This window comes from Colletotrichum scovillei, assembly GCF_011075155.1.
Source record: "Colletotrichum scovillei strain TJNH1 chromosome Unknown Contig00006, whole genome shotgun sequence".
Lineage (NCBI taxonomy): Eukaryota > Fungi > Ascomycota > Sordariomycetes > Glomerellales > Glomerellaceae > Colletotrichum > Colletotrichum scovillei.
The window spans coordinates 58,312-70,488 of record NW_023336264.1 but is presented as its reverse complement, the minus strand read 5'-3'; the positions used below and the strand labels follow the sequence as shown (position 1 = coordinate 70,488).

General features: G+C 50.9%; 5 protein-coding genes across 5 annotated transcripts; 4 read left to right on the top strand and 1 right to left on the bottom strand.

The window, feature by feature from the left end:
• Positions 1–295: 295 nt before the first annotated feature.
• Positions 296–3,015, top strand: HER10_EVM0008254 (glycosyl hydrolase family 16). The gene is made up of 2 exons (XM_035477783.1): positions 296–2,023; positions 2,085–3,015. Exons 1-2 carry the CDS (start codon positions 1,218–1,220, stop codon positions 2,812–2,814), a joined length of 1,536 nt encoding a protein of 511 aa, XP_035332973.1. The 5' UTR covers positions 296–1,217; the 3' UTR covers positions 2,815–3,015.
• Positions 3,016–5,528: 2,513 nt separating this feature from the next.
• Positions 5,529–6,328, top strand: HER10_EVM0008255 (uncharacterized protein; the record flags this gene model as incomplete). Its single annotated transcript, XM_035477784.1, has 4 exons — positions 5,529–5,703; positions 5,765–5,932; positions 5,963–6,145; positions 6,204–6,328. The coding sequence occupies 4 exons, from the start codon at positions 5,529–5,531 to the stop codon at positions 6,326–6,328; spliced, it is 651 nt and encodes a 216-aa protein (XP_035332974.1).
• A 938-nt stretch (positions 6,329–7,266) lies between these two features.
• HER10_EVM0010540 (uncharacterized protein) lies at positions 7,267–8,897 on the top strand (the record flags this gene model as incomplete). The annotated part of the gene is made up of 3 exons (XM_035479996.1): positions 7,267–7,935; positions 7,999–8,424; positions 8,481–8,897. 3 exons carry the CDS (start codon positions 7,267–7,269, stop codon positions 8,895–8,897), a joined length of 1,512 nt encoding a protein of 503 aa, XP_035333260.1.
• A 275-nt stretch (positions 8,898–9,172) lies between these two features.
• HER10_EVM0006113 (L-arabinitol 4-dehydrogenase) lies at positions 9,173–10,328 on the bottom strand (the record flags this gene model as incomplete). Its single annotated transcript, XM_035475708.1, has 4 exons — positions 9,173–9,448; positions 9,510–9,593; positions 9,624–9,680; positions 9,714–10,328. The coding sequence occupies 4 exons, from the start codon at positions 10,326–10,328 to the stop codon at positions 9,173–9,175; spliced, it is 1,032 nt and encodes a 343-aa protein (XP_035332728.1).
• A 621-nt stretch (positions 10,329–10,949) lies between these two features.
• Positions 10,950–11,851, top strand: HER10_EVM0008524 (uncharacterized protein; the record flags this gene model as incomplete). Its single annotated transcript, XM_035478042.1, has 2 exons — positions 10,950–11,042; positions 11,177–11,851. The coding sequence occupies 2 exons, from the start codon at positions 10,950–10,952 to the stop codon at positions 11,849–11,851; spliced, it is 768 nt and encodes a 255-aa protein (XP_035333006.1).
• Between the last annotated feature and the right edge of the window lie 326 nt (positions 11,852–12,177).

Here is a 12,177-nt window from a genome sequence, read left to right as displayed (position 1 = left end):
GCAGCCACAACTATCTTTTCAAATGCGGCTTGAAATCACACAACACCACTGCAAGCCGTACCCGACTGCTTGGCAGATGTTGTTTCATGCTTCCAGCTTGGGCAGGTGCCTTGAGATTTACGCGACGGCGGTGTGATCGCCGACTCCTGAAGCGGGCCCTCTTTGGTATCACCTAACACGGGTATTCGCATGGCCATCCATACCCTGAAGTTTGAACTATCAAGAGGCCTTCGATGCGCGCATTCGCTTGCTTCAGTATCACGAAAGTGCCCGGAAGCGCACCCAAACGCGGACCGCGGCCTCTTCGCAATACCTTATACTTGATCGCTTTTCCAACCGCCCATGACGCTGTTCACCAGATCGCCACAGCCGTTTCCCCCGGCCCAAGGTGCCATTTCTCCTCCGGCCGGCCCACTAACAATCTCGGGATAATCTTGAGAGTTTCCCAGTCGGTCGCTTGACCGTTTGGCGAATGTCGAACAATTTCCTTTCTGATAACCTTGCACTGCTGGTGCCACAACGAACCGGGCCCTAGAATGCTGCTCGCCTCTGGTTCGACCGATAGTTGTAACGCTAATCCTGGTTGGCGCTGGTGCGGAAACGCTGCCCGTTGCAGATGCGACTCCAAGAACCCAAAGAGGAGAAAGAGACATTGGCACCCCCTTTAATCAACATGCTGCTTGCCACGCGCCCGGCATCCCCTGGCTTGTCTTGCATCTGTCTCTCCGCTTTGCCCACGTTGAGATGAGGTTGCCTCCTATCATTGCTCTCCGTTTGATTGAGTCCCTAACTCAATTCCCGAGTCTGTGCTTTCGGCTTCTTCCCATGCGTGCCATTTGCCTCCATCTGAAAGGCGAACGCCAACACCCATATCCACACTCATTCCCAGCTTTTGAATTCTTGGATTTTGAACCCCACCATCGCCATTCCTTTCGACATTCCACCAGAGGTTAACTTTCTCTCCCTCTGTTCCAACAGCCCGGTCTGTGTCTGCGACGTTGAGCCTGGTGAATTCGTCCGTCTCAGACAGCATACACTCCTTGTCTCTCACTCTTGTCACTCTCTTGTTATAAAGAAGACCTCACCGCTGGCGCGCCGTGTTCTGCGGACTTCTGGCGATACTAAACGTGTCGCAAACGTCCCAAACCGCTCATTTCGACAACTGTTCGTCCTTGCGGAAGTCCAATTGGATCATTTTGCATTCACACTCCCTCACAATGCTGTCTCAATACACTCTTTCGGCACTGGCGGTGCTGGCATCGCTTGCCCAACCCGCGGTCGCTCAAGTCTCGACGAAATGTAATCCGATGAACACGACCTGTCCTGCCGACCCGGCTTTTGGCATGGACTACAACTTCAACTTCAACTCTACTCCCTCGACTGATGCCTGGGAAACCACTGTTGGCCCTGTTACGTACACCTCGGACAATGGCGCGGAATTCACGATTAGCAAGCAAGGCGACTCTCCGACAATTCGATCCAAGTTTTACTTCTTCTGGGGCCGTACCGAGATCCACATGAGGGCCGCCAAGGGAAAGGGCATTGTGAGCTCTATGATGTGGCTCAGCGACACCTTGGACGAGGTTGATTGGGAATTCCTTGGAATAAAGAACGACGCCTTGAGCAACTTTTTCGGCAAAGGTGTTCAGGACTGGCACAACGGTGCCGAGCACCCTGTGACGGGTAGCATCCAGGACGACTTCCACAACTACACCTGCGTGTGGACCAAGGAGAAGCTCGAGTGGTGGGTTGACGGCAACAACGTTCGCACTCTTCTCCCCAAGGACGCCAACAACTCCCTGGCCTATCCCCAGACTCCCATGCGCCTCAGTCTCGGTATCTGGGCTGGTGGAGATCCCCGCATGGCTGCGGGTACTAGAGAATGGGCTGGAGGTGACACCGATTACGCCGCCGGACCGTACACCATGTATGTCAAGTCTGCGCAGGTGACGGACTACAGCTCCGGAAAGGAGTACTCTTTTGGCGACAAGACGGGCTCTTGGGAGAGCATCAAGATTGCTGCGTAAGTTACGCTCATTGAACTGCTGCATTATAACCGAGCTCGTGCTAACCTCAAATCTCAGCGGCAACTCAACTGTCAAGGAAGCTCTTCTGGAGGAACCTAGCAAGTCTGTGAGCGAAAAGTTCAACGAGCTCAGCCCAACAGCCAAAACGGCTGTATATGCTGGAGGTGTCGGCGTAGGCTGTGCTCTGATTGCCTTTGGTCTCTGGTACTTCATCCGTCAGCGTAGACGTGGTGCTAACGAGGCAAGCCTTGCCGCCAAGAGAGCCGAGGAAGAGCGTCTGGAGCTTGAGGGCTTCCACAAGCGCGGCGTCGACCCTGACTCGTTTGCTGGCGCGACAGGCACCGAGTACAATGCTGGCGCATTCAGCAAGAACGGCATGGTCCAGGAGAACACCTACAGCATCCCGGCATCTCAGGAAAAGGGCGCGTGGGGTGTCGCACCCATGGCCGCGGGCGCCGCTGGGGTTGGTGCTGCAGCTGGCATGCGATCATATAGCGACAACCCGAATGGCCACGGCCAGCTCATGTCTCCCTTGCGTACCCAAAGCCCTGGAATGCCGCCTTCGGGTCCCCTGCCTATGGCCCCAAGCCGTAGCGCATCGCAAGGAGGTTACTCTCGCCTCGGCTCACCTGACGGCCAACAAAGCCCTCCCCCGCCGATGAGCCCGCCTTCACACGGATATAGCGACCATGGATTCGGCGCGCAGCAAGGCTACAATAATGGCGGTTATGGAGGCGCGAATCAGGGATACTTCAACAACGGTGGCGCCCAGGGAGGTTTCCGGTAGCGCCGATGCCCACTCATTTTTTTTCCTAACGTCCTATCATTCTTTCCGCCAACGCGCTTGCGGCCTTCTTGTATTTGTTTCCAGCTATCTTGCATGAATATCCGAGCGATTTCCTTTTCTTTTCTTATCTTGAGCGGATGATATGATAGGGAGGTAAAGAAAGAAAGCCCTCGATGGGGTTTGAGATGTACATCACCGGTGCCAAGATATCCTCTATGTGTCTCGCCCCTTGAGCAAGGGGGCTAACGAGTTTCAATAAATGACATACCCGACTACCAGCTCCCTCGAAATCCTGTCTCCGCTGTTTCTAGTTTAGTGAAACTTCCCCGGATCGCGATGGCGTGTGAACAGCCTCGCTGCGGACCACGAGGTAGATCGCTTCAGCTGGTCTGTTCGTGAACCGGTTCGCATGAAGTTTGCTCACGTCGATCACCAGGAACGGCAGTTCTTGCCTCGCAGCAGGGTGTTGGTGGAAACGTTCATGCAAGCCTCATGGAAGCGTTCAATGCCATGACTCCTTGGCAAAGCCTGCTTGTTCATTCATTGGTCAACCTTAATTTCACTTCACAATCTCATAAGCCAGATCGACTGTTCGTGGTTCAAAAGCTGCCCAAGTCATTCTTCGCGCCGATGAGAAGTTCAGGCGATCCACGTTGGAGAAGCTTAATTCGCAGCAAACTTATCGACAGGAATGTGAGGAGATTAAATAACCTCTGTCTCCCAAACAAGCAGTGGTTCATGCCAGAAGCACAACATCAGCGCGGGACGCAACAATTTGCTCAAGGTCCAGACCAATGCTAGAAGCCGAAACATTTGTGCGAGGGTGCAAAGTGTTTGGTTTATAACTCTCAACGCATACCAGACGAACTGAACTTTGCCCAATCTTGAATCAATCGAACAGCTGTGCTGTGCTCTCCATATTGTGAGTGTGGTTCGTGCTGACAACTGTGCAGTCACAGTGTAGCGCAGGGCTCGCGTCGAGGCTTTGAATTGACTGTGCGCCGCAGATGCAGGATATCATTCCAAGCTACGACCTTGTTCCCATAAGGTTCAAGACCTCATAATGAAAACAATTCCGAACACCTCCTTTACCGAATAGTCATATATTGAGATTACGTTTGGGATGCTGGTCAGTTTGCATGCGGAGCTCTCGGGATTCGCAAAAGGTCGGGGACTATCCCGTGACGCTGATCAGGAAGACAAGTCGAGTGAGCGGCTGAATAGACGCGTGTCAGACGAGACTTACCCGTCAGACAATTTCATACACTATTCATTTACGGGGATTGAACTCGATCTCACGCGATGATCTGCCACCGAAGCCCTGATCAAAGACAGCCTCGAGGGTACTTGGACAGCATATACAAAGTCGAGCTCGCCTTTTGGGGCTAGCGGGAGATGAACAGAGTCTATCTCCCATGAACCTTCCACCCAGGAAATACAATGGCTTAATGGGCAAGGTTTGCGGTTTCTGAGGCGTGCAATGTTTGCCGTCACCTTTGACGAAGTCCAATCAGAGGGACGGAGCGGCACTTATCGGGTCTCCCCGGGCGCCGACTATGATAGCTGAAATGTTTCTTCACATTAGTCTGCACAGCAGTTGAGTTGAAACTTGGCATGATGCAGGAAAGCTCGGGTATAGCAAGGGACCTCGCGGATACGGTCCAATGCAAGATGGGTTATCCACCTGGGGGGTAGAAGAGATCCTGTGACCTCTCCATCTTGAAGATTCAACAGTTAATGAAGCAATAACGTTAGTTGATGGCTGGACTATGCTTGAGCATCGCTCGGAGAAACGACCTGGTTGTCGGGTATGGCAGTGACTTGATCCTACCTTAGTACGTGGAAAAAGGTACCAGAAACTTACACATTTGCTGCTTGGGAGCGCATTATCACCCATCCTTATTCGGAAGACCTGCCGGACTGCCAAGGGTCGATCCCAAGTTGAGGATTTCCGAAATGGAATCAAGCCGCCTTGCTCAGCTTAGCTAGAAAGTTTCGACTCTTCCGAACTGTAGAGGTTGCAACCATTTTATGCTTGCACCATGCGACCATTTCCCCCGTTTACAGCTTGAATAGAGTTAGATGGCACACCATCAAGCGTAGCAAGCCAAACGTGGAGGCATGAACTTCTGGTTCATTTGCCAGGAATCCTGGACAACTTTCACGAACATGGTAGTACAACCGGCAAGCTGCCGTTAGACCTTTGCCTAACACATGCCATCTCTGTAGGGCACCTCTGCTCTTGATACTCCGCCAGTTCGTGAATGACAGTCACCAAACCCACGACGCATACTGATTGCAGCTCATCCGATCTGTGGGACACAACTCAGGATGCCTCGGAGCAAAGCCGATCGAGGTAGCTTGCTGAAAGCTGCACAGCTTAGGTAGCTCTTTACGGATGCGTCGGAGAAATGGACACCCTTGGATGCCAGAGGGATAAACAACGTTTGAGTATGTCGACGAACTAGATCCGGTGCAATGCGAGCGCCAACAGTCCATTGAGTGCTCGGCAGGCGACGTTTCACGGGAAAGATGAACTACAGCTCAAGTGATCCCAGACTATAAAGAACGGCATCACCCCCCGTGAGATATTGTCTTCTTTTCTCTTCATCAGACAGACAAGACAACAATCAGTTCAAGCTCAGGATACCCTTCCAGTTATACCCACCTTTGGTTTTGGATACCAGCACTTGCGGTTCGCTTAGATCGTCAGCATGCTCTACTCAAAGCTTTTCGTTGCCGCCCTCAACGGCATCAGCTGCGTCGCGGCTATGCCCGCTGAGCAGCCTGCCGAGCTGGCCAAGGCAGAGGCGTTTCCCCGTGGCGAATGCCGCGATGAACGCGACGAACTTTACTGCGGCCGCAGTGTCAAGGAGTTTACTCGCTACGGTAAATTATTTCAACGCATCGTGAGACTGGCCTCAGTCAGCTTTGCTAATGGAGCTTGTAGATGCGAAGAACAGGCTCTGCTTCGCGAATGACGGAGGCAACAGGCTCTTCTGCGCAATTCGTGAGCAACAGGAGCTGGCTATCGAGCTGGCTCGCGAATTCGACAGAATCACACGATGCGAGATCGATCAGTACTATGGCTACAGAGAGCGCCGCTGCGAATGCTACCGTCGCCGCGATGGAGACCGTGGCGGCAGAGGCCGCGAATGCCGCGATGGCGATCGTGATGGCGACAGACGCGGCGGCCGTGATGGTGAACGCGATGGTGACCGAGGCCGTGGTGGTCGTGATGGTGACCGTGGCCGCGATGACCACGACCCCAATTGCAAGGGCGATGACCTTGCTTTCTGCGCGGCTAGTGAGGACTTGATCATTACCTATGGTAAGTTAAACATGCTTCAATGTTGGTTCAATCAGGCAAAATGATAACATTCGTACAGAGCGTGGCGCCGAGATTTGCGACAGAAACCGTGGCAACTACGTCTTCTGCGCCAACCGGGAGCGCGGTGCTGCCCGCGACAAGGCCAGAGATCACTTCCGCGACCGCAACAAGAAGCAGGCCTAGGTCTTCCTTTTCCTAATGTGCTTCTCATCTAGAGCATACAGCTGGTATCAACTGAACCAACTTGGGTGTGCAGGTTGGGGAGGGTTTACTGAGCCAAGTCGAGTCTAATGGAATGTTTAGTCTGTAATCTGTATTTCGTATATTGGATTAATTAGTGTGGAAACGACAGAGAGTGGAATGGAATTGTTAGCCTTTGAATATGGAACCGTGACGTGTTTGTCTGCTAAGCCTGCCAATATTCGCTCTGGGAGATCCGATCAATTTTTTGAGCTTTCACATCTAAAGGAATGTCTTGCGCCGCCTGCATAATTCCTGCATTCTAATCTTAACGTGATACTGACCTTTGAAGATGGAGGATACTTGTCTGCGATTATAGGACCACAAACGATTATGAATGCCTAGGTAGGCATGGTCGATCGCTGTCTTCTAGTGGCCGACATACGCTTGCAGATGATCTACTCATTTGATTTTCGCTTTAAAATAAAGTGAATAATATGCTTCAGAGTTGCAGAAATGTGAGATAATTGAATGATCAATATTTGAGCTGTAAGAAAGCACACTTCTAATCAGTTCTTAGCCTGCTTTGTTCATTAAGCAACTTTAGGAAACCAGAGCGTTGTTGGCTGCGGACCAATTGCAGTCCTTTCGTCTCGACTTTCCTTCCTAAAGTACGGCTCGACATTCCTTCCCGAGCTACAAGAGCCCGAATTGTGGAGACAGTCTCGGCTGCAGGGCTACTAATGCGGGGGGTTGGGAAAGATTAACCGACACAAATGAAGACGCCGACGAACGTCGACAAAACAGCCCGAGCAAATTTGTCCCGCTGACGGGCCAATACGACTTGTTTGGAGTCTGTCTAACAGTATTTTTCTTAGGGAATTCTCGATGAATCTGGTAAACCGAAACCCCGAGATTAGTCCAGAGACACCCCCGCAACAATGTCCAAACCCCTGGGCCGTAGCAGCGGTGGTTGTTGGACATGTCGTATCCGCCATAGGAAATGCGACGAAGCAACTCCGACTTGCAAAGAATGCACAGATCGACACATAGTATGCCATGGTTATGGAGCGGAGCCTGATTGGGTCAAGGACCCTGTCAAGCTACAGGCGGAACTTCAACGCATCAAGCATGCTGTGAAACAGAACTTCCGCCGAACTCGAAAACTGCAGGCTTCTTCCACACGTTCATCCACCAGAGCCGTAACGGAGCCTTCCGGGGAAACTCTTGAAGAGTCAGCAATATTTTCGCCAGGCGGGTCTGAGTATAGGGAAGCTGAGCTCCTGACATATTATCTGGACTACATATTTCCCCTTCAATACGCCTATTACGTGGATAAGCCAGCACTCGGTGGCCGAGGATGGCTTTTCTGGCTTCTGTCCAAGCAAGGGCCGCTTCGTCAAGCCGCCTTTACGCTATCCGCTTTACACCAACACGCCATGTCGCAAAGTAAGACAGAGGAAATGGAGTCAGAGCTAATCCGGTATCACACCAATGCGATGCAAGAACTCCGTCAAGTTCTCATTCGCTGCGAGACAGACGGTTTCGCCAGTCATCCCGAGTATCGCGTCGAGTTTCTTACATGTGGGACTTTTCTCATCAGCTTCGAGGTATCCACTCTTCCAATCTTTGTTGAACCCATGGTTACACCCTGCTAATGCTAACCTGGCTAGGTCTTCCAAGGAGGAACCACTAATTGGCAGTCTCACCTGAACGCTCTTGTATTGGTGGCGGGTCAAATTGACTTGGAGAGCGTGGGAGGAAGGTCCGAATCTTCTACGAGAATTGAGACTGGATTCCAGAGGATTATGAGTGCGGCCATCAGATTCCATGTGTCACAGCTGCTTTGGTTCGAGCTTCTGTCATGTGTTTCTACAGGTGAACCACCTAGGCTACCTTATCAAAGGTGGCTCAGCCACGAAGAAATTGATGTGTCCTGTGTCATGGGTTGCCAGAACTGGGCTATGCTAGCTCTTGGAGATGTAGCCTCGCTAGAGGCACAAGTTGCAGAGATGAACCCGAGAGCTTTGAGCCGCAAAATTGCAGACATCACTAAACGTCTCGAAGACGGTGTTGGATACTTGGGGGTAGAACAAAAGGTAGTATACCTTCTCAATACTATGGAGTATGGAATGATACTAATTTGTCCGGTTAGCCCGCTTCAGCTTTAATCTCGCAGTCGATTACCCGCATATATGCAACGGCAGTCCTTGTGCAACTGCACACAATTTCAGCCAACACAGAAGACCCACCAGAAAACGCGCTTGAAACAATTCATAACGCAGTATCTGGCGTCATGGATGCTCTTCAAAGTGTGCCTGATGGCCTGTCTCTGAAACCAGTAACATGGGCTATGTGCGTCGCTGGAGCAATGGCAGCGCCAGATCAACAACGATTTTTCGAGAATCTGATTGAGGGAATCCTTGAAAGCTCGGGTTCCGGTTTTACAAACGTTGATACGGTGCTACGAGTCCTGAAGGAATGCTGGAAGGAAAGAGACTACCATGGTGCCGACAACAGTGTTCCTAGAAATGCGATGTCACGGCTAGGGATATGTGCCCTTTTGATATGAGCTGTGGCCAACATAGATTCTTGCTCCTTGCATGACTTAACGCCGGGCAGGGCTATATTCGGGCATACGAGAACCCTTTAGTACGGAGGAATGAGACCCAAACGTTTCAAATCGGTTGCGAAAGATATGGAAAGACTCTAGGACGTCGACGCTGCAGCCTGCACAATGTTTCGCGATGTCGAAACCTGCAACCCCTATTTACGTCCGGGCGGAACCACTTCCTTGAACGAAGATACAATTAGAAAGCTTAAGCTTGAGCACTACCGCCCTGGTTTCTAATCGTCAAGTACTTGAACTTTCAATGCCAGAGCACTAGGGTCTGAAGCTGTTTTGAAGGCCTTCTCACCATCTTCAAGAGCAAACCGATGGGTGACTAATGGTTTGAGATCAATGACTCCCTCAGCAACAAGGCCAATGGCCCGAGGATAGATATCTCGGTAGCGAAATTGGAAGCGTAACTCAATTTCCTTGCCAGCCATATACATGATGGGAATTGTGGCAAGATCTCTACCGCAACCGATAACGAAGACCATGCCGCCGAATCGGCAACACTTTATATTTCAATTAGCACAAGTATCCCCGTCCAACGAACAAATCGTGTAGATCACTTACGTATATGCCGGTGACCACACTTGACTCAACGCCAGTACATTCTAGTACTATCTTGGCTTCTTCACCAAGAGCTCCCTTGATATCCTCGGCAGTCGCCTACAGCTCCTTTCCAGCAGTAATAAGAACAGTTCGCACTCTAGGAACTGCCTTTTTTACCATATCCAGCCTAGTCTAATTAATATCCGTAATAACAATAGGGTTTACACCTACTACGCTAGCAGCCAGCAAAGTAGTAATACCGATAGGACCAGAACCGCAGATAACCACGGGATCACCCAAGCGAACGCCAGATCGCTCGAGCCCTGTCAGAGCCACTAAGAGTGGCTCGAGAAGAGATCCCTCTTCATATAACATCCCATCAGGAATCTTATGAAGCCAGTCTTCTAGGTGTACGTAGTAGCGGGTAAGGGTTCCGTAATATAGCAGCGTCGAGTAGAAGACCACCTCTAGATAGGCGTTATATCGACCTATATAATAGAAGAAGCACAATACCTTCATATAAGGGATGCCACACTCGATAGCTACCCTGTTACCAATCTTAAACTTCATCACTTTAGGTCCTACGCCAACAACTACGCCTGCACTCTCATGACCTAGCCCGTTTTCGCCCGTCACAACCATCTTGCCAATGTGACCTGCTTTCCAAAAGTGAACATCGGAGCCGCAGATGCCAGTTGCTCGCACGTGGATGAGGCACTCCCCTTCGCTTGGGGTCGGAACATCGAGCTTCTTGAGATACAGCTCATGCTCAGGGTTAGTATAGATTGCAAGGTTGTCCGGTTTTCGGCGAAGGATATCGACTGCATTTGATGTATCCATGGTAGGTATAACTGGTTGATGGATATGACTCTGATTGTGATGGCCAATACAGGCCAGTGACTCGAGATTCTGTGGGTGTTAATGGCGAAGTGAGTTGGGAACATCAGCTACGTGCGGCCAGCTTGTTATATACCGAGTACATCTGATCTCACAAAGGTGGGCAGCTTGATTAGATATCTATCTTTTCTGGCTGCGTCACCTTCGGAATTCTTTACCCCTCCCTTACCCCCTCCGAGCTCGCTGGTCCTGTCGTTCACGTTAGATCGTCTCGTGCAGCCTCAACAAATTGGCCCAAAACATTGTCTCCTCACAAGGCACCATACACGGCGCCGTCTCAAGTCACCACTACCCCACGTTCGGCGCACTGTCACCCGGTTGGGTTTCCGCCACATTGTTGATTTGGATGGAAACCCCCGCCCACTGCGACTCCCCGCACGCAGCCTATGCAGGCCTGGGTTTTTACCTTCTCTATACTCTCTATACCTATACCTCGCCCTTGGTCGTAATCGAAAAGCCCTCAAGAGACCTTGAGAGTAAGGATCAAGATCCATATCTTTCGTTCTCCCCTTCAGCTAAAAGGGTGATTCGAGATATACGACCACTGGACTTCAAGTCATCGTCATGTCTCTAAATGGAAAGATCGCAATAGTGACGGGAGGGGCTCGAGGAATCGGTGCTGGCATAGTTCGAGCTCTTTCTAAACAAGGCGCAAGTGTAAGTCCTGATCTTATTGCCCGAATCAGTTTATCAGGTCGATCAACCAGAGCTTCCTTACTTAGTATATCCATAACGGTCTCATCTTAACCGAGTTGACCTGTGATGAAAGTACTGATGTTAACACAGTGCAGGTTGCATTCAATTATGTCTCTCATTCATCCGAAGCTGCTGCTCTAAAATTGGTTGAGGAAGTAAAGGGGTTCGGAGTTCGAGTGGCGTGCATTCGTGCCGATATGGCGTCTCCTGAGGCTCCCTCTCTTCTTCTGAAAGCCGCTCTTCAAGAATTTCAGACCGACAAGGTTGATATTCTGGTGAACAATGCGGGCGTCGGAGGAAATGCACCACTCGAAGAAGTCACAATTGAAGAGTATGATCGTCTGATGGCAGTCAATGTCAGAGCAGTCATCTTCATGACTCAAAGCGTCTTACCTCACATCAACCGCGGCGGTCGTATTGTCAACTTGTCTTCGATATCTGCCCGCGGTGGCTACCCGACTCAATCGGTTTATGCCGCATCCAAAGCTGCTGTCGAAGGTCTGACACGGGTCTGGGCCACAGAGCTAGGCCACAAATATGGGGTAACTGTGAATTCAGTCAACCCTGGCCCTGTCGATACCGATATGTACCGTGCTGCCGGACCTGTGCATCTTGCGAGGATGGAAGAACAGAACAAGAAGGTTCCTGCCGAGCCCAGATGTGGAACGGAGGAGGATGTGGCAGATATCATTGTGTTCTTGTGCGAAGAGAGATCGCGCTGGGTGACCGGGGACACGATCTGTGCGAATGGAGGTATGGTGTACACATAGAGAAGGATAGTTGTGAACTGTTTAGCCTTCGCGGCATCGGTGGTTCTCCCATGTTGACATAGGTAAGGCACATAACAATACGAAACTTCAGAAATAGAGATCTCGAGCGGGTTACCACCTTTGGTGTCCCTTTGTGTTTCCGATGTCACTACAGAGATCCACCGGCCGAAGCCCCGAAATGAGCCAAAATGGACACGTATTTACCATGAGTGGCTAATGTAGAGATATTGCAGGAGTCGTCGCGTGGTATGAGGGAACTAAGCCAAATAAAAGGCAAGCCGATCGGAAGTTCATGGTAAATTAAGCGTAGCAAGTATATCTAGACC

Coding starts and splice junctions, on each gene's coding strand:
- HER10_EVM0008254 (XM_035477783.1), top strand. CDS start 1,218: ATGCTGTCTCAATACACTCTTTCGGCACTGGCGGTGCTGGCATCGCTT. Junction 2,024..2,084: donor GAGAGCATCAAGATTGCTGC/GTAAGTTACGCT, acceptor CTCAAATCTCAG/CGGCAACTCAACTGTCAAGG.